Raw genomic sequence first — 22,276 nt, forward strand, 5'->3', positions numbered from 1 at the left:
CTGCCTGAAGCAGGAAAAATGACTAGCAGTTTCCACAAGACAATCTAAAGTAACTGTAATCACCAAGTAGAATCTAGCTGGGGCGGAAGAGGTGGAAACGTTACCGGCAAAGGATATGCAAGACTAGGTGTGCTAGATAGAAGCTAGTTAACTTCAGGCTCTGGAGATTAGCCTTTTTCACAGTAAGAAATGATCAACCAGCACGAATTGGTTTTCCCAGGCAGGGAAGAAAGTTAACAGTTTGTGGCAAACTATTACATGGGAAACGATACTGCCTGAACTCTCAATGTTCCTGCCTCCATCTGCTGGTAAGGAGAAAGGCTGCTATAGAATACTGCTGCTAAAAAGAATATTTACATTTTCTTACTAACCATTGTTGACATTTTTACTATTAATCATCATTACCACGTTGTAGTAATAAAAAGTACTCCACAATACTTCTAATACATGACCACCTGCCTAACAAAATTTCAAATCTGCAATGTATAACTCAAATGGCTGTTTAGATGCCAATCAATGTTTATCTCTCTCCTGACATGAAGATATTACATAGGCATGATAACTTTATCTCTTTATCTATTAAACAAACAAAGAAGTATATTTTTCCTATATATTTCTAATTACCTGGTAAATGACATCTTGGAAAAGCACTGGAAAAGTGAGTGCAGCATCTTCTAGCTCGTTTAGACTACAATGCACTAATGTTTCATCCTAGAAAAAATAAAATAAAAAGATCATACTAAATTAAGATGATTTTGTGACAGGACTGTTGAAAAGGACTATTTGCTTCTTTATGTTCTTTTGGAAGGGAAATATACTCTATAATTCAGTCTGGTCAATTTAATTTTTAATGTACTGCTGCTAAGGTTTGAAAGATAGCTATAAGTATATTATACAATTCATTAATGTTGCAAATCTGAAAGAATTTCATTTGTAACTGTGGCATTAACACAGTGCTTATAATATCAATCTCAACTTTAGCTGTTATATAATGAGTCTTCCTAGAGTTATTTGTTTTTTCCCCCATTTCATTAAAAAAATTAGACTTCTTTATTCATTAAATGACAACTATATATAACCAGTGACTGAATTATCCAGTAACAACTGCTTAAATACAATAAAATGGATCAACAGAGGGTGAAAACAAATAGTTCTAAAGAGAAGCATGCTTTCTTCTCTGTGAGAAAAGTTCTCTCAGACTTAAGGGAATCTCACTGGGAGACGCATCCTTTTGTAAATATTTCATCAAATACAGGTAATGCTGAATTTTCTCCTTTATTATATCTGATTTTCTCCACTACTCCTTTGGGAAGGACCTCTGGAGGGTCAGCTAACTTTTATTCATGAAGATTTAAAAAAAAATTGAAATGTTTAAGAAAAATGTTGAATCATGCAACAAATGCAGTGAATTTTCCATTCTTGTTACTCAGTGACAGTTTCTCAAATTATTTCTTTATATTCAGTGTCTTTTTAATTGAAAATTTTTAAAGCTTTTTGAATAATTTATAGTCTTTCAACATGTGCATTTAATAAGGTCTCTTTTTAATAATGAGAGCATCATGTTCCCAATGTGTCCAATATGTAAAATAAGTGGAACATAAATTCACTCTTCCCCCACTACTAACTTATGTCTATATGCATATTTACCAAGTCTAGAACTAAAGAGAATTCTGGTGTGCTTCTTGTTTTCAGTGGAAGAGCTGGCTTCCTATTAAGTTGTTCTTCAGTTAGTGGTGGAACATGTTTGATGAAATAATATCTAAAAAGGAAAGAGAATTTGTTGTGTAACTATATTCACATTACCTTAACTGACAATGCAGTAAGTCAACTAAAGTAATTTAAAGTAATTAAGACAATGTAAGAAACAATTTAAACTGAATATAACAAGCCATGAACAGTCATAATATACTAGTTTTACAATTAGCAGTTTTAAATAGAGTTCACCACAGCAAGCAAGTTCTAAACATGACAAAGCACTTGCTCAAATAAAAGGCTTTTTTTATCCAATGCCCAAAATTATAAAAGTAGTGTTTCAGTAAAAATATTAACACTTACGGATCAAAGACTTCCCAGTCTTCTTCATAGGTGGCTTCCGCATGAGCTGATGAATAACCACTGTCTGGAGATACTGGTGCTAAAATTCAATGGAAAAAACACAAAACAAAACAAAAAACCCCACAAGAGCTAGTCTTATTAGTGCAGTTTTAAAATGTGAAAATTTTGCACTTAATGCGCAAGTCTTCATAGCAGCGTGAAAATTCTCCACCTTCTTCTCCTCACCTCAGCCCTACGTCTTGTAGGGTGAAATTCACCTCCCAGCAGTGAACCCACACAAAGCTACGCTCTACTTAAATACCAATTTTGTGAAACTTTAAAGTGAGACTTAAATAGTGCATAGGCTTGTGATGGCCCTGTGCACAATGGTAAATTTAATGTTTCAAGAATTTTCATCCGAAAAGAACATGATGATTCTCTTGAAGGAAACACTGTAAATTAAGGAGGGACCTATATAAATCTGTCATTTGTCTATGTTATTTTGGTGACAGCAACCAAAGGGTTGGGAACTTTTTTTTGGTGATGGGCATTTCAAGAGTTTACATTTTATTCTAATACATTTGGCATTAAAATATTGACTCAGAAAATCTGACACCTGGAATCACAATATTCATTTGAATTAGGCTTTATTTTAATTTGGAAGTCAATTGAGTCACACCAGGAATGGATTTGGCCTGAGAAGTTTACAATGAGATTCTATTTTTGGCGAATAACAAAGTGTGTTTCCCAGGCTACTGCTCACGAAAATCAATATGCAAGTAAACGCTTTGCGGAATCTTTGTTTATATAAAATACAGGAACACTCTGGGCTAGAAAGCTTCTACTCAAATGTAGAAACATATTTTTATTACTGCATATTTAACTTAAGAGTACCAGGAAAATGCAAGTTTCTTACCTGTAAGTGGTGGTAGATCACGATCAGTTGTTTCCTCCACTTCTTCCAAACCGTTGTTGATAGTAGATCTAACTTGCACTGCTTGGCTAGTGTAAATTGCTCCATTGGTCGATGTTGCAGTACTGGTAGTGATCTCATCCACCTGTTCCATATCAAGCTGTTTGACTATTTCTTCAGCTTCAACAGCTTGCCCAGGAGAATCTGATCCTGATGTTCCTGAAATGAGGTTTCAGTACAATCATTATCCTAACGTCGAATTACTTCACAGAATATCAATATTCGTAGATGCAGAGATAATGTGTTCTGGAATAACTGAAGATGTCCCTAAATTAATTCACGATATTAAAATACAAACCAAAAGTGGGTGGAGAAAGAGAAATCTATTTTGGATAGGGTGAAAAATACCAAATTAGTTTCTTACACCTTGTAAATCAAAGTGAAGTGTTAGACATATACAACAAGGAAACAAATATGTTAATGCAACTAAGCCCATGCCTCCTCTTATATAGCTCAAGCAACCCTTCTAATAGTTAGGTACAGTTTTCTTTATGGCAACTGTAGCTCTTGCTCTGCAGGTCAGCAAGAAGGATCATCTGTTGCATAAGAGGTCTAGACAACTTTAAAAAAATATGAATTATACTTAGCTTTTATGTTAATATATATTATGTAGCTTTAGATAATAATTACCATTTTTATTTGCTGGTGAGAAAAAATTGAAAACAGGAGAAAATATGGTCCCCAATAATGTAGTCCGGGGCGGACTGCCAGTGGCAGGATTATCTTCTAATTTTCCGTTTTGCTTTACATGTTGATTTGTCATTTCATAACTTCCAGCTTCTGTAAAAGAAAAGGAGGAAAAAAAAGATATAAAACTGCAATGGACTGATTTTATTCCTCATGTCTACTTGCGCTCTTTTCTTGTTGTAATTTTTATTATATGAGCTACGGTGAATTTTCCTCATTCTCCACCACAGGTCAAATAAGCTGACATACGAATTTTACTAAAAAAGAACCATCACTTACTGAAAATTAAATATCTCACCATCAAAAATAACATCAGTTTTCTATAGCACTTTAAATAAGGAATCAAAATTAGCAAGAATCAGTTATTATAAAGAGAAAAAAAAGTTAAAATTAATGAATCTGGGAATCTGAGATACCAAAAAAAGTGGGGGAGAAGGGGAAGAAGTAAGAACAGGGACAAGGACGATGAAACACAACTACAAAAATAAACTGTTTTCCTCAACCTATGTATTAGCAGCTCAATCCAAAGCCCATTAAAGTAATTTCATTTTGGGATACTGGTGACAAACAGACTATTCTGGTCTAAAATAGGATTCATGGTTTAGGTCATTATCACCAGTTTCGAATGATGGAATTATTGCTTTACTAAGTAATTAAGAACACATTATTCTTTATACAACTATTTTTCTTGTCAAATATAAGAACTTGTACTCAACTGATGTAAAATAATGAGTTCATTAAGAAAATTTTGCACTAAGTAATCCCTACATTCTCTGAAAATAGAACATTCCTTTGTTACTGCACCAGACAAGTCATGGCTAGTTAGAAAATAGCTTGAAAGCTGCAGTCTGATCAGCTGACAAAGAATTCCAAGTCATGTAATTATCCCAATAAACACACAAGTTGAAAATAGAAAGTCTATCTATCAACCAGATCACAAAGCTATTCAACAACCCTTAAAAAGATTTTAAAATGTTTTAAATAATCCAAAGAACAAGACACTTCTGGGTTTGCTTTTCAATAAAGCGGGGAGAGGAAAGGGGGGGGATTTTAAGTTATGAGTTCAGTGGGAAATCTGTTTAAAGATGAAGCCTGACTTTATGGAGTAGGTTAGGGCTAGAACAGCAGAGGTGGTTAAGAATGTTAAAATATGAATATAAATTTTACATTTTAAAATTGGCATTACTACAAGCACAGAATAATACATGCCTGTGTGTGCTTTTGTGAAAGAATTTCATTTCTTGCGCTTATTTGACCAAGTGCCTTCAGCACCTGCAAAGTGGAATGATTCTTATACAAACTACCTGTTAAGGAATGACATTTCACTTGTCGTAAAACACTGTGAAGATGAGCAATTTCACATAATGAGTATTCCTATTGTCTTTCTAAGTGGAAAATACCATGGCTAAATAGTTCCAAGATATGTGGTGGTTTTCCCATAACTGAATGGTTCCTAAAAAGAAAAATCATATTAATCAGATTGTTTCTCAGTCTCATCCACGCCGTATACTTACAATTACTCTCCAGGAAAGAATACTTCAGATACTGTGAGTCCAACTCTGCTCCCACTGATGTTAATGGCAAAATTTGCATTTACTCCAACAGGGCAGAGTCAAGCCCTGTATTAATATGTCACCATGCAAGTATTAGATCTTGACCCTCTAACTGTGTCCTATTAATATAGGAATGAAATATTTACAAACCTCCATTTACTTGACTTTTCCGCCTTACTCGAGAGATCTGTTTGTTAGGCTTTTCTCCTGTTCGAGGTGTGGAAGTAATCAAGCTGTTATCTATATCACGTTCAATTCTACTTCTCTTTGCCGGATTTTCTCTTTCTTCCTTAAAACAGAAAAGGAAAAACACACTGAATAGTGTCCTTTCTTCCACTAAATACACCAGAAAATTCTAAAAATACTAGATTTCATGGGGGAGACCAGCATTTCTCAAATAGGGGGTCCTGACCCAAAAAGAGTTGCAGAGCGGGTTGCAAGATTATTTTAGAGGGGTCACAGTATTTCCACCCTTACTTATGTGCTGCCTTCAGAGCTGGACAGCCAGAGAGCGGCGGCTGTTGGCCGGGCACCCAGCTCTGAGGGTAGCACCCCGGCACCAGCAATGCAGGAGTAAGGGCAGCAATTCATGCCACCCTTCCTCTTGTGCTGCCGCCTTCAGAGCTGGGCGGCTGCTTCCTGAGGGCCAAGCTCTGCAGGCAGCAGCACAGAAGTAAGGTGGCAATACCATACCATACCAGCAGCAGTGCAGAAGTAAGGGTAACAATACCACACCCCTTCCCACAACTCCTTTTTGGGTCAGGACCCCTACAATTACAATACCGTGAAATTTCAGATTTAAATAGCTAAAATCATTACATTTATGATTTTTAAGTTCCTATGACAGTGAAAAGAAAAGGAGTACTTGTGGCACCTTAGAGACTAACCAATTTATTTGAGCATAAGCTTTCGTGAGCTACAGCTCACTTCATCGGATGCATACTGTGGAAAGTGTAGAAGATCTTTTTATATACACACAAAGCATGAAAAAATACCTCCTCCCACCCCACTCTCCTGCTGCTAATAGCTTATCTAAAGTGATCACTCTCCTTACAATGTGTATGATAATCAAATTGGGCCATTTCCAGCACAAATCCAGGTTTTCTCACCCCCCCATGTGTGGGTGGGAGGAGGTATTTTTTCATGCTTTGTGTGTATATAAAAAGATCTTCTACACTTTCCACAGTATGCAGCCGATGAAGTGAGCTGTAGCTCACAAAAGCTTATGCTCAAATAAATTGGTTAGTCTCTAAGGTGCCACAAGTACTCCTTTTCTTTTTCCGAATACAGACTAACACGGCTGTTACTCTGAAATATGACAGTGAAATTGACCAAAATGGACCATGAATTTGATAGGGCCCTATCCATGAACCTTAATAGAATGTTAAATCTGAAACCTAAAGATGACAATCTGCAGCATACTGAAACTATAAGGTAGATTGTTGGGCTCAAGAGGTAGTGATCAATGGCTCCATGTCTAGTTGGCAAGCGGTATCAAGTGGAGTGCCCCAAGGGTTGGTCCTGGGGACCGAGTGGCTAGGCAACAGTTCTGCAGAAAAGGACCTAGGGGTTACAGTGGATGAGAAGCTGGATAGGAGTCAACAGTGTGCCCTTGTTGCCAAAAAGGCTAACGGCATTTTGGGCTGTATAAGTAGGGGGCATTGCCAGCAGATTGAGGGACGTGATCGTTCCCCTCTATTAGACTTTGGTGAGGCCTCATCTGGAGTACTGTGTCCAGTTTTGGGCCCCACACTACAAGGATGTGGAAAAATTGAAGAGAGTCCAGCAGAGGGCAACAAAAATGATTAGGGGGCTGGAGCACATGACTGTTCAGTGGCCTAAGTGAAAAGCATTGGTGTTCTCATTCCAGTTCCTAGTGGACAGATACAGAATCATCACCAAAAAACACTATCATGACTGGCACCTAGTGGAACTCCTATTGATAGTCTCAGAAGAGAGGCAAAGAATTGAATGAGCATGGAGACTGAACTACCCTTTCATCCTAGAGGTGGTCCCTCCAAAAGAATAGACCACGGTGGTGTGGGGAAGCTACCACTGCTGCTGCCCTGGCTGTAACTGTTCTGTGGAAAATGGATTTCAGTCTCCAGGACTGTCAATTTTGCACCTCTCAGGAGCATTACAGTCACTAAAAAAGTTAAAACCCAAACTGTAGAGACAACTTTCCTTTTCCTGTAAGAAAAGCCAAAAGAAAACTCCACCACTTCTAAAAGATATTTATTTGATGAAAACAAACAAAGAATTAAAATAAAATATCCAGAGAAAAGACTAAAAGCAGCAAAACAAATAAATACAATAAGGAAAGAAAAGCCAATGAACAAGAGCGGTTCTGGCAAAATCATGATCAACAAAAGTGGAGTTAAGTGTCTGTCAATAGCATTCAAGAATAAAATGGCACAATATTATGTCATTGTTCTATGTGCTTTATATTAACAAATTTCTACTGTAAAGATTTCTGTTTACAATTAATATCCTGAATATATCCAATTAGTATTACTAATTGCATCATACTGAAACTAATATGGCAATGTCACACTGATATCAATGGGATATCTGTTCTTTAGATTTTTCAGAAACCATGGAATAAAAATGCAAGTTAAAGAATGGGTTGCAATGATTCCAAAGAAGAGGATGCACTGCAAGTCACAAAAGCAAAGCTAATGTAATGTATGATGTTACCAGAACCCACAAACAAAATAAATTTGGTATAACTTACTTCAGTCAATTTGTTGTAATTTTTCAAGTTTTAAAACTTTTTAAAAAATATTACTGGATGTGTTATCATTAAAAAAACCTACTATCTTAAACTTCTTAGAAACTGTTAAAAATGCTTTCTAAACAGGGCTCAGTCCTGCAAGGTGCCTGATCTAAACGACATCCTTATCTGCATTAGTTTCTCTATGATGTCAGACTGGTGGTCTGTAACTCTGATATTAGAATTAGTATGACTGTTTTAAAGTTATCTATTCACTTAAATGGGAGTTGAGAGCATTATGTAGATTATAAGATAAGGCCCAATGTCATCAGAATTTTATTAACCATATTTTAGTTACTTTTATGTAAGTAAATAGCTTGAACTTTTTGGGGGGGGTTAATGACCCACCCCCACAAGCCATCAGTATGATGTCAGAGTAATGGACTATGACTCTGATGTCAGAATTAGTATATTTTGAAGTATATGTTGCTATACATTTATTGCCACAGATCCATACAATCTATCTCTTAATTTATATTATAATATACAGGTAACTGAACTATTGTATAATATAACACACATACCACCTGAAAGAGTTCTGATGTTACCATGGTAACCACAAGACTACTTTGTGTTGTCATGAGAGCTTTGCAGTATAGCCCAGCAATATCAATCAATAGCATGCAATGTTAATGCCACTGCCACTACAAGTGCTGTTCTGGACACAGAAGACAAGACAGACAATATTTATGAAAAACATGGAATTTTATATTTAAAGGGAACTTGTGAAGATAAAATTTAGGATGAATATTTACGATTAAAAAAGGGATGGGGGAATTTTCCAAAATCTAAATCATCAGAAATCTTCCCAATTATTTTTTTAATTCCAATGAAAACTGTTTTTGTTTGCACTTAACCATATCCCTGAAGTGTTCGCAACCCAAAGTATTTTGCTTTGTGCTAGAGCATAGGAGTCAGAAAGTGAAATCGATTTATTGCCTGAGTTTAGTAATATGCAAAATTTAAACAAACAGTTTTAACAATACAGAATTTTCCACAGGTAAAAAAAAATGTTAACATATATATGATTTTACAGTTCCTTTAAGTCAGTGCCTATTTCCTGCTACAATGGGTGCTGAACAAATTCCTAGGACACACTGAGTTGCATGGTATCTAAGAACATAAGAATATCTATACTGGGTGGAACCAATGGTCCAATTAGCCCAGTATCCTGGCGAGTGCCAGATGCTTCATAGGGAATTGAAAGAACTGGACCATTTCAAGTGATCCATCCCCTGTTGTCCAGTCCCAATTTCTGGCAGTCAGAGATTTAGGGACATCCAGACCATGGGGTTGTGTCCCTGACCATCCTGACTAATAGTCATTGATGGACCTATCCTCCAGGAATTTATGTAATTCTCTTTTGAATCCAGTTATGCTTTTGGCCTTCACAACATCACCTGGAAACAAAGTTCCATAGTTTGACTGTGCATTGTATGAAGAAATATTTCCTTATGCTTGTTTTAAACCTGCTGCTTATTAATTTCACTGGGTGACTCCTGGTTATTGTGTTATGTGAAAGGGTAAACACTTCATTATTCACTTTCTCCACACCATTCATGATTTTATAGACCTCTAACATATTCCCATGTAGTCATCTCTTTCCTAAAATGAACGGTCCCAGGTTTTTTAATCTCGCCTCAAATGGAAACTGTTCCATACCCTTAATCATTTTTATGCCCTTCCTCTGCCTTTTCCATTTCTCATGTATCTTTTTTGAGATGGGGCAACCAGAACTGCATGCAGTACACAAGGTATGGGCATACCATGGATTTATATACTAGCATTATGATATTTTCTGCCTTACTATCTCTCTCTTTTCTAATGGTTCCTAACACTGTTTCTCTTTTGACTGCTGCTGTAGATGAGCAGATGCTTTCAGAGAACTATCCACGATGACTCCCAGATCTGTTTCTCAAGTGTTAACAGCTAATTTAGAACCCAACATTTTGAATGTATAGTTGGGATTATGTTTTCTAATGTGCATTACTTTGCACTTATCAACACTGAATTTCATCTGCCATTTTGTTGCCTAGTCACCCAGCTTTCTGAGACAATTTGATTAGAATTTTTTATACTTCACTGCATCTTTACGTATTATTTTAACTATAATGCAAAATTACAAAACTGCCATTTTTAACACTTCACTTTAACAATAAAAAACATGTTCTAGTCTAAACTAATTTATCTGCCATGTATTTCTCTGAAATATTTTTGTATGTTTCTGGCATCCTGGCTCTTGTTCTTTTAGTATCTACAGTTTTTAAATGGCAACATCAGAACTTCTAGACTGATAAGACTTACTGAAGAAAGGTTTTATAAAATCAGACCATCTTTTTAAAAAACAATAAAAATAACAGTTTTGAAAACTATTTCAAAGTGGCACTCACTCAAAAAAAGTAACGTACTGTATATAATCTTCCCCTAATAATTTGCACTGAGCAAGTTTTAAATATGAAAATCTGTGTGCTTCAGATCTGTGTCTAGATAGAGTTGAAAGAGATTCAGTAATTTAGCCTTGAAACTTCATGTCTAAGGTGCGATAAATAGGCACAAAATTCACTGAGGCACACAGAAATTATACCTGATTATACTATAGCTGAATTTGGCCTCTTGTATTTATAAGGCAACATTTCTTATTTCTCCAATGGAACATCTGATACTAAGTCCTCAAACTTACGGCACTATCATAAACGTCTGTAATTGTTTTATACAGAGTTGGATAGTATCAGCAACTTTGCAATTTAACTTCTATATCTGAATTCACACACAACTATTATGGGGCAATTTGTGTATTCTATTGTTTATAAAGCTGTTCTGCCTCCATAAAACATGCCTTTTACAAATGCTTATTCTTCTTAAGACAATACTTGATCAAACTTTAGAAAAAATGAATACGACTCAAAAATTTTAAAAAAAGCAACAAAACACTGAGCTCATACCTTGGTCGTGCTTCCTTTAATAAATTTTTTAATTGATGACAACAGGCCGGTTTCATTCTGCTGTGGTTTTCCTCCTCCAACAGGTAAGCTCTCTTCTACCTCTGAATGTTTCCTCTTTGCTCGCAAAGCACGCTGGGTGTGAATTTGATGTGACTGCTGAGAGGCCTTCCGCGTTCTCAGCCTCATTTTCTACGTGTACCACATGTAAACCTGTAAAAAGGGGAAAACAAGAACAGTAGGTTACTGAGGCACTGTATTAAGCCTGAAAGTATGAATCCCCCGCAGGCATATATTTACAAACATTCGTCTGATGCACTGTGCTTAGTTTTTCACTCACTATGTATCTCCCTTAATGTAAAGAATACTGCATATTCAGGCAATAGAGCTAATTTGGTGTCACGCTTTGCATCAAAGTATAAATCATAGTAGAGACTGTGCATTAGATGTGTGTTAGGCTATCACAATTTACCAAAGGAATAGAAAGCTGATCTCCTGGACTACCATACCTGGAGTTATCGTAAGAGACTGATGTATATGTCCTAAACATGTTTACGACATAGGATTTAGTTATAAAATACGCATCACATGGTTGTTGTTTTTTTCTCAGAAATTTCTTTAGTGCTCATCTAACTCCAACTGCTGAGTAGACAGATGAAATTACCTATCATATGTAGAGGTTTAGGTACTACAAAACAACAACTGTTCTGAGGATTTAGGAAAAGATACCAGCAGGGAAATGGATGGTTCATGGTCACAATGATATGATTCTGAGCTTTTCACCCGTAGGCCACTTCAAATCCAACCCAAGTAAACAGTGATCAAAGTTACAAAAAAAATGCTGGCAGTTGAGTAGTCTCAACTCGATTCCTAGTACAGAGATGATCATGTAACAAAAAGTATCACTACCTACATGCTTTTCAGTAGACTCAACAGGCAGCAAAGTGATGAACTGGCAGGGCCTTTCAACAGAACAAGGTTGAACTGCATTAGAATGATTTATGCTGCTGCTAGTTATGTTGTACTTTCTATAACTGTTGACAAACATTGACATCTGTGGGAAATGAAGCCCTATCTGGCACTTTTAACCAGCACCAAATTCGCCAACTATTATATCAAAGAGTAAAAGGAGTTAAGGTTTTTCAAAGACTGGAATAAATACTTAGTGTTCTCCAAAATTTAATGAAGGCCCACAGAAACTGTAACACAAATTTATAAAAATTGACCATTTATAATCTTGTGTGTATCAAGTAACAGAAGCATTACTACTCAGGGTCTAGGTTTATATGTCTTCATATTAATATTTACAATAAAATCACATTTAGTTGTGAAAAAATGTATACAGAAAGGTTAAGGCAAAGAAATAATGAAAACCTTCTATAAGACTTTAATCCATTTTATCTTTTCCCACCTATTCACCAAAAGAGGAGGTTACTTACCTGTAACTGGAGGTTCTTCAAGACATGTGGTCCCTATCTGCACTCCACTGTGGGTTACTCATGCGCCCCATGAGGCTGGAGCTGTGCAATTCAAAACCAGCGTATTTTGATCTGCGTACACGCCCTGGCTCAGCTCATACCTCTGACTGAGGGGATAAAGGGCAGGGTGAACCAATCGCTTTTCCAGTTCCTTCTCTACTGTGAATCAGATAAGATCCAAAGCAGAGGGGAAGGAGGGTAGGTAGTGGAATACAGATACACATCTCAAAGAACCTTCAGTTACAGGTAAGTAACCTCCTCCTCCTCTTTGAGTACTGGTCCCTATTGTATTCCACTGTGGGTGATTGACAAGCAATACCTAAATATGAGGAGGGTACGAGGACGTAGACGGAAGGGCTGAGCGGAGTACCGACACCCCAAAGGAGGCATCAGCAGAAGAGTCCTGCACCAGGGCATAATCCCTTGCAAATGTGTGAATGGAACTCCGGGAGGCCACTTTACAAATGTCCAGGAGGCCTTACCTTCTGAAGAATCTCTACAGTTGTTGCTTGCATGCTTGTGGAATGAGCTCTTACCCCATTGGGGTAAGAGATGGGCGGGGGGTTGAGAACTGATAGCAGGAGTAGAATGCAGCTGGATATCCATTTGGAGATTCTCTGGGTAAAGATGGCATGCCCTGACTCCTTCTGCTACAGCAACAAACAGTCTCAGGGATTTCCTGATTGGTTGTGTTCTCTGCAGGTAAAAAAACAACGCTCATCGAACATCAAGGGAGTGGAGTCTTCATTCTTCTGCAGAAGAATATGGTTTCAGGAAGAACACAGGTAAGTGAATGGATTGGTTAAGGTGAAATTCCAAAACTATATTAGGGATTAATTTGGGGTGTAGATGTAAAAAAACCTTATCCTTATGGAATACTGTGTATGGAGGCCCTGCCATCATTGCTCCAAGTTCACCAACCTTCTTGCTGATGTGATAGCTATGAGAAAAACGACTGATGGAAAGGAGGGACATGGAACATGTAGCTAAAAGCTCAAAGGGGAGCCTTGTTAGCACTGAGAGAACAAGATTCAGATCCCACCGGGGTGCAACCTTCTGAACAGGTGGAAAGGTACTTACTAAGCCTTTCCAGAATCTTATGGTCAGCGGGTCGGCAAAAACTGAGTAGCCTTGAGAAGGTGGATGGTATGCATGATCACGGCCAACTGGATTTGTAAGTGTTGATGGATAAACCTGCAGTTTTCATGCACAGGATATAGTCTAAGATGAGAGGAATATCTATAGTCTCTGGTAGAATGCCTCTTTGTTGTGTCCAAGATGAAAAGCATTTCCATTTAGCTAAGTAACGTTTTCTAGAAGACTCCTTTCTACTATTAGAGAGAATGTCTCATACAGCTGAAGAGCAAGAACATTCTAAGGATGCTACCCTTCCAAATGTCAGGCCCAGAGGTGGAGCAGCCATGGATTGGGGTGTTTGATCTTGCTGTTCCACTGGGTAAGTAGCTCGGGGAACTTTGGGAGGATGATTGGTTGGCAGGATGACATGCTAGGAGGTTGGGAAACCAGAACAGTCTGGGCCAAAAGGGGGTGATCAAGATGACTCTCTGTCCTGCTTGATCTTCCATACGACTCATGGCAGGAGCGGTGGAAGAGGGAACGCATAGTTGAAGGGGTCTGACCAATTAAAAAGCAGAGCATCGTCCTGGCAGTGGTGACCTAGGGCTCCTCTGACGCAGTATGTGGTGCATTTGCCGTTTGCTTGAGAGGCGAATAGATCCCTGGTCAGGGTTCCCCATAGAGTTAAAATATTGCGGAGTACTGCATCATGAAGCTCTCACTCATGGTCAAGTGGAAAATGTCTGCTGAAGGAGTCTCCAAACATATTCTGCTTTCCCAGAAGGTAGGCTGCTCATAGGGTGCTGAAGCACCAGTTCCAGAGGCTGACGGCCTCTGCTCCCAAGGAGGCAGACCTCACTTCACCTCACTTGTTGATGTAGAAGACAACTGTAGTGTTGTCTGATATAAGGACACGGTGAGCACGGATGGAAAAAAAAGACTTGCACACCTTCCATACTGTCCGTAGTTCCAAGATATTGATGTGCATCTTGGCCTCTCGAGCTGTCCAAGCCCCTTGAGCTCAGTGGTTGTTCTTGTGCTCTCCCCAACCTATTTGGGATGTGTCTGTACCAATGATCCTGTCTGGAGAGAAAGGGGACCCCCACACATACTTGATGAGGAATTTGTCCCCCATAACAGGGAGGACAGTACCTTGGCTGGAACTGTCACCATGGGGTTCATGGAATGATGGCTTGGGGAGCATACTGACTATAGCCAAGTTCAAAGGCAACAACAGTGGAGACTTGAGAACAGGGTGATATAAGTGCACAAGCCATGTGACCTAGTAGGGACAGACATGTTTTGACCAGTTCCTGAGGGTTGCTTGTGATGTGAACTATGATACTGTTCATGGTCTGAAATCTGTCCACAAGCAGGTACACTGTGACAGAATTTAGGGTTACCCTGATGAAGTCTAATCTAATGCTAAAACTACTGTTAAAACTGCTAAAACAATAAATGATTAAGATTGATAACTATTTACAATAAGGTTCTTTATTGTTTGTAGGTGAAGTCAAAGCTGCAGACACTAAGGGTTCTGACCTGGACCATGCAGTGGTGAGAAGGAAGTGGAGAAGCGAATGATCTGCCCTTCTCTTTATCCCCTCCATCAGAGGCACGAGGTGAGCCAGAGCTCACATGTGGACCAACCATCACTACTTTCAAAATTTCCGGCTCCAGGTTTATGGTGCACATGCATAAGCCACAGTGGAATATAATAGGGACCATCACTCGAAAAAGAACATGAAGTTATTTTCAACTTTTTTACATGAAGGTGTAAAACAGCAGCATTTACTAATATAATTTGTTTCTTATTTTTCTTCTTTATGATCTGAGGCTGCTAAATTCATTTTTTGTGTAATCTATAGTAGGGGCACTTTAACAGGGTAAAAAGAAAAGGAGTACTTGTGGCACCTTAGAGACTAACAAATTTATTTGAGCATAAGCTTTCGTGAGCTACAGCTCACTTCATCGCCGTCGAGAAGTGGCAGCGGCAAGAAGCGTCGCTGCCGAAATGCCGCCGAGAAACGACAACACTTCTCGGCAGCGGGGTGTGCTATGGGTGCACAAAAATGTCCCGGCGGGCGCCATGGCACCCACGGGCACCACGTTGGGGACCCCTGTTCTAAAGGCTCTGTCTGCATTGTGCATGTTCCATTTGCTCACAGCCAGTGTTCCCTCTAATTTTTCCCACCCATGTGCAGAATGAATTTTGTTATGTGCACCAATATGGAGGTGATGTGTGACACACCACATCTGTATTGGTACACATAACAAAATTCATGTGCTGGGGGTGGGGCCAAGGGGTTTGGAGTGTGGGAGGGGACTTAGGGCTGGGGCAGAGGGTTGGGGTGCACGGGTGTGAGGGCTCCGGATCAGGTCGGGGATGAGGGGCTTGGAGTACAGGAGGGTGCTCCAGGGCTACGGCGGGGAGAGAGGACCCCCCCCCCCCAGCTCTCTCTCCCAGCAGCAGCATGTCGGCTGGGCTGGGGGGGAGGCGCCTCTCAGTGGCACAGCAGCTCCAGGGCTGGGGATGCAGGATAGGCACTCCTTCCACAGCATGTCCAGGCCAGGGGAGGTGCCCCAGCCGTGCCTGGGGCCGAGCTGAGCTGCGCCTTGGGCCAGGCCAGGCCGGCTGCGCCGCTCCAGCCGCAGCGGGGCTGGGCACCCCGGCCATGGCAGGTCCTCCAGACCACAGCAGAATTGAGGCCGGCAGAGGGGCACCCCAGCCACAGCAAGTTGGGGGCTGGGCTAGGTTGGGGCTGGGGGAGGGGCGTCCCATCTCCAGCAGGTCCCCGGGCGGATTCCCTAAGTGCCTGCACAGTGCTAAACAGGCTGCTGCATGGCCACGCAGCTTACAGAGAACTTAGCTCATAGCTCCTATGCACCATCCTCATAGAGCATGCTTCATCCTTGGGCTGCAGGAGTTGAGCAGGATTTTTCCTACAACTGTTCTTCCAGCCTCCAGGGGCCACTCTGGCACTTTGCACAGTGCTGCCCCGGAATGGAGGAGTGTGTTATCCCAGAATTTGAACAAGCTAATTGCAACCATATTGTGTGCATTCAGCCACCATGAATTAATACAATAGAACACCACATAGTTAAGGGTTAATTTGAACAAGCAGAGCTTCTGGAGGTAAGGTTAAATACTAGCTGCAGGCCTGCAGTTTCTGCTAATCAGAATGGGAGAAGGTGAGAAAAGGGTCAACAAATAGAGACTGAGGGAAAATAAGTGGATGGAGATCTTGAGTTTGGCCACCTTTGATACAGAAGCTTATTATGACTAAGGCTTTGCCTACACTAGCAGAGGTGTTAAAAAAAACACAAACACACCCCCCGAAAGACAAACGTTTTGTCGAGGAAAAGCACCGGTGTGAACAGCGCTTTGTCGACAGGAGCGTTCTCCTGCCAATAAAGATACCGCCACTCGTTGGGGGTGGAAGTTTTTTGTTGGCAGGAGAGCTCTCCTGCTGACAAACAGCAGCTACACTGCGCACCTTTTAGCAGCACAGCTGTAGCGGCATAGCTGTGTCGCTAAAAGCTGCGTAGTGTAGACATAGCCTAAGATTGTTAGAAATGTTTTGTTGATAAGTAGTTTATTGAAGTTAGGAGAAGAGATGACCCAACAGAGGTCACTATGAGCTATGCGTTTTCTAAAAATTAGTTATAAAAAGACTAGACAATAGAGTGTACTTTGGAGCAGTTCTCTGAAGCGAGCCTGAGATTTTTTTCCTGACACCATGCTCCCTGGTGGGTAAAAAAACGGCCATCGCTAACATGCTGCTAATTACTCAGTACCATCTCAGATTCTAGGTAATTATTTGTGATGTTCTAACCTATTGCTTATGTCTATGTGTACTTAAATCTAAAAAACAGTACTTTTAGATAAGAGCACGCTTACTTGCATTAATCTTTCATCAGCCGAAAGTGCTGTGCTCCCATTGATTTATTCCTGATACCACCTGCAGTGACAGGTTTCAGAGTAACAGCCGTGTTAGTATGTATTCGCAAAAAGAAAAGGAGTACTTGTGGCACCTTAGAGACTAACCAATTTATTTGAGCATGAGCTTTCGTGAGCTACAGCTCACTTCGTCAGAGCTGTAGCTCACGAAAGCTCATGCTCAAATAAATTGGTTAGTCTCTAAGGTGCCACAAGTACTCCTTTTCCACCTGCAGTGAAACAGTTAAGTTACCTCTGCTTTGGGTTCTGAAAACCCTGGGTAACAACAGGAACTGAGAGACTGTCTCTCTTCAACTCTCAATGCTCCCCCTCAAAGACAGAAATATAAGGCAAAATCAAGCTCTCAGAAGTTAGGAAATGCTGAAATTAATAATGCCCATGCAACCCTAACTCATCTCCTTTTTGCTTGTGCATTATGATTCATTTTTTAATTACACATGCATATACACGGGGGGGGGGGAATTAAGGTTGTACACAAAACATTGATTCTGGCATTTCCTAACTTTTTGAGAGCTTGACTTTACAATTACTACATTCTTTTAAGGTAGTTTATTAGGATGATAAGTATTTAATACATACATTACTAATTAGCGATGTAAACTCTACTACATATTATAAAGAAACAGAAAAAAAATTCAAGCAAAACTAACCAATACCATTTCCAGCCTGCATTCTTACTGTATAAAAACAGTTGTAAAATAGCTATATCTGAAAATCAAATAAGAGTTAAGCCCAGAATCCTAATCAAATTCTAATTTGAATAACTATTACCTTATGGCCTTAAGAAAAATCTGTGAATCTATTTAAATTTCTCCAGTAGTTTCAATCTAATACAGTATTCCTAAACCGTTATATAGTATTGCAGGGTGTTATAAAGTAACTGCCAATTCCACCCCAGAGATGGCTGCGATGATTCCTAAACAGGCAAAGTTTACATATTGCTCCAGGTCTTTTCTGGTATTCAAGATGCTATATAAACATAATATATAATTACGAATAGGGGTACCCACAGATATATCGATGGCCAAATTACTGTGACAGAAAGGTCAAATCTGACACATTCCTCCCTTCTTGCTCATCAAGATTAAGGTACTGGACTGGAACTCAGAGATCTGGGGTCAATTCTGCCACAGACTTCCTGTGTGATCATTGTACATCACCATTTTTCTGTTTCTCAGCTCTCCTTTTTGAAAAGGGAGATAAATATTAGTCTTCCTCACTGGGGTGTTATAAAAATAAATTCACTAGTGTTTATGAGACAATCACACTAATGTGATGGGAGGTCATAAGTACGTAAACTGATCAATCTAAAGAAAGTGAAACTTCCAATAACATATTCCATGAACTCTAGATCTTATACTTTAGGAATAGTTTTCATCAGATCATTCAAACATTCATTATCTCCTAATTATATTATAAAAAATTATACTCAAGTAGATTTTTTTTTGTCTATCTAGTCCAAAACAAAAAACAAAAAACAGCACAAGAACACAGCAGAACCTCACTAATTCACATTTTTGACTGAGATACCTATCAAATACTGATTACTACAAGTTAGGTATTAAGTGAATAAACAATAAAATAAGGTATGGTTTAATATATCCCAAAAGTTAAACTACAGTTGTTAAAATAAATGAACAAATTTTATTTATGCTTCATGAAGTCCTAGCAAAAGTACTGCAGTATATTTAGTGTAATAACAAACCTTAATAATATGACAGTTCTACAGCAATCTTCTAATAAAATTCTGATGAGAAACAGAGAAAGACTGACATTTTTGGGGTCTGAATGAGCTAAGTTCTACTGTAACAAGCAAATGTGCATGTATATGTTTATACAAAATACCTGTAAAATTCAGATACCAGAAAGAATATTTAATTACAAGAAACATTAGTAATATAAACATAGAACTTGTGAAGGAAATCTCTCATAAAATATACGATAACTACAACTTATGTAGCCTGTTTCGAAAAGGGAACAAAAATTAAGAAATCAAAATATGAACTGAGTTAATGTTTCCAAATGGTATATATATATTTATCCTGTTAAGGTACTGTTCAACTCATCCGTACATTAATGCCACAGAGTTCTTTGGCTTACTTCACATCCTGGGTATCAAGCCTCAAGTTATAAATATCCCTAATGGACTTAGCAACAGTTACCTACAATCCTCTCAATGACAGAAGTTTGCTTTCCTAATGCTCAATGCAGCCAGCAGTGTGCTGCTTTTACTTGTATTACTTTTGTGTGATTTTTTAAAACATGCACAAAACAAACTGACTTACTAGACTGTGTACAAATACTTTAGCCTAAACATGCACATGAATTTCTTTGCTCACACACATACTATTCAGATAGTGACCATAGTATCCTATTAAATTAAGAGCCTGAGCAATATATTATGTAACTGAACATTTCACTTAACCACATTCTGCTAAGACAAGACTTGCTTGTATCTTTACAATGTTAGTACAAAAGAGGATGCATATAAACTATATATTTGTACTGCGCCTTTGGGATTTTGGTAGAAAAAAATAATTTGAACAAACAAATTCCTTTGCAGCAGTCTCTTTCAAGAGCAGATAGCTTGGCCAATCTGGAATTCCCACCTTATAAAATAACATTATTTACATAACATCATGAAAAGCTCATAAAGGTGTTAACATAGCACAAAGAGCTTGAAGACTAATAAATACATTTACCGCAGATGTGCTCAACACTAAAAGATTAAAGTCATTGGTGTCCCCGTATTTTATTTATATAACATAAAAATTCTGAGAAATATCCTGCCTCCCTTCTTTCCTTGTCCAATTCTTAAAAATTAAACAATAACAAAGTAAACATATGATGAAAGGTTGGAGACAAACTATGAGTTCACAATATTCTGAAATTCATTCTTTAAAGAAAAGGAATGGGTAGAATGGGATTATAACCAGGGTGAATAAAAATCAATTATTTAAAAAAATAAAATGTTTTTATTGTGTTATTTAATTTTAATAAAATTGTAAACCTGTTTAAAATGAATAAAATCAAGGAAGCCGGGGGTGAGATCTACTAGTTTTAAAAGTTTGAAGGATAGCTGAAGTAACTTAGGAAACTGTCTCATTTTCAAGAGAGTCAGGCAAGCAGGAACTTAAGCTCCAGTCCCTTTCACTTAGGCATATCTGAAAATTTTCCCAGGCTGACCTGAAATAATCACTTTAACTAACTGACTACAATGTGAAACATACTTTTATAGAAGTTTATGTGTACAAAACATTTGTTTTGTTTAATAAAAATAAATCATATTTGCTATTGTGTGTTTAATTCCAAGCACCATCCTAATGCAGCTTGACACAAATCATGAGCAAAAAGTTAATTAACTAGTAAATAAGCAATACATCTTTCAGCATTTTTAACACACTAAAAATGTAAAATTAGTAAGAATCTGAAAATATTAATCTATATCATTGCTTAAATAAATGTATATAGTTATAGTTTACCCTCCTAAGTAGCAAAAAGAGGTACCAAATCTAGTGTAAAGGTTCTATTTAGCTGTAAATCAACATGTTTTAATGGTTTATCAACCAATAAGAATTCATCTGAATTTAAAAAATAACTGTAATACAAATGGAAAAATTTATTAAAATTATTTAAATCAATGCTTTCCACCTGGTGATTTAAATCAGGTTGACTCACACAAATCCATCCTGATTATAACTGCAACCTTGATTCGGCACTCTGTGACAGAGGGGAAAATAAGTAATAAAGGAACAGTTAAAACCAAGAAGTTTAAAGAGCTTCTCTCTATTCCCTCAAGTTCTTACGTACTGAGTTGTAAAGGTTCACCACCTTTTAAATATTATCTCTGTTCTACAGCTTAGATATTGTGCGTGTACTGGAAAGAGCCTCCTTTGTATGACTAGCATTTCTAAATAAAGAGCATATTTCTGCACAATTTTAAATCAGGGATGAATTTTTCTTAATTTTTTCCGTCACTGATGTTGGAGCAGGATCTAATTTTCTATGAAACTACTAAAAGCAGATTTAAGTGTGCACATACCATTAATTTAAAGCTCTAAAGACTGCTTAAGGAAGATGCCACCCAAATTGAAAAGTTGGAAGACAAAACAGTTAGAAGGTAAAACAGCAAGAACAATGTTACACATGACAATGCTAACGGTAAATTATGCTTGATAAGAAAATTAAGAATTATGGAGGTGACCAGACATGTTGGACTGCCATCCCTCAAGAGCCTATATATTCCAAGAATAAGTATGGTATATGCTGTAGACGATTAATAGCAGCACTGCAGGAACTGAAATTAAAGTCACTGCTGGTGTGTGGTTTAAATGAGTGGCAGGAGCAAATGAATTCTAAGCAAAGTATGTGAAAAAGTTTGGAGTTGTTTTTCATTTGTTTGTTTGTTCTTTTCCTACAGCACCCATCATTGTAGTATCTAAGCCGGGGCGGGCAAACTACAGCCCGTGGGCCGAATCCAGCCGGCAAACTGTTCTAAGCCGGCCTGTGAGCTCCTGCTGGGTCAGGGGACAGACCATGCAGCTCGGCCCCACTCCAACCGGGCGCTGGGTCAGGGGCTGCCCAGCGCTCCAGCCGGCGCACAGGGTCGGGGCCGCACCACGCAGCTCCCGGAATCTGCGGCATGGTCCCGCTCTGGCTCCTACATGCTCCAATGGCCCCTTGCAGAGCTCCAATGGGAGCTGCTGGGGTGGTGCCTGCGGACAGGGCAGCGTGCAGAGCCACCTGGCCACACCTCTGAGTAGGAGCTGGAGAAGGGACATGCCACTGCTTCTAGGAGCCG

General features: G+C 38.7%; 1 protein-coding gene across 12 annotated transcripts in view; it reads right to left on the reverse strand.

Moving 5' to 3' along the window:
• The window catches only part of CTDSPL2 (CTD small phosphatase like 2), a 104,020-nt gene that overhangs the window by 27,561 nt on the left and 54,183 nt on the right, over positions 1-22,276 (reverse strand). For 7 of the 12 annotated variants that reach the window (XM_073304551.1, XM_073304552.1, XM_073304548.1 and 4 more), the window contains exons 2-8: positions 10,963-11,172; positions 5,398-5,536; positions 3,638-3,787; positions 2,951-3,166; positions 2,056-2,134; positions 1,648-1,759; positions 625-711 (exon numbers count right to left, since the gene is read on the reverse strand). In XM_073304551.1, coding sequence (XP_073160652.1) covers positions 625-711; positions 1,648-1,759; positions 2,056-2,134; positions 2,951-3,166; positions 3,638-3,787; positions 5,398-5,536; positions 10,963-11,148 — 969 coding nt within the window. In that variant the 5' untranslated portion in view covers positions 11,149-11,172. Of the gene's footprint in view, positions 1-624; positions 712-1,647; positions 1,760-2,055; positions 2,135-2,950; positions 3,167-3,637; positions 3,788-5,397; positions 5,537-10,962; positions 11,173-15,056; positions 15,148-18,485; positions 18,659-19,180; positions 19,223-21,153; positions 21,196-22,276 lie in introns of those variants that run through there. The other 5 variants (XM_078854692.1, XM_078854691.1, XM_078854693.1 and 2 more) reach the window with 4 other exon arrangements.

This window comes from Lepidochelys kempii, chromosome 10 (genome assembly GCF_965140285.1).
Source record: "Lepidochelys kempii isolate rLepKem1 chromosome 10, rLepKem1.hap1, whole genome shotgun sequence".
Lineage (NCBI taxonomy): Eukaryota > Metazoa > Chordata > Testudines > Cheloniidae > Lepidochelys > Lepidochelys kempii.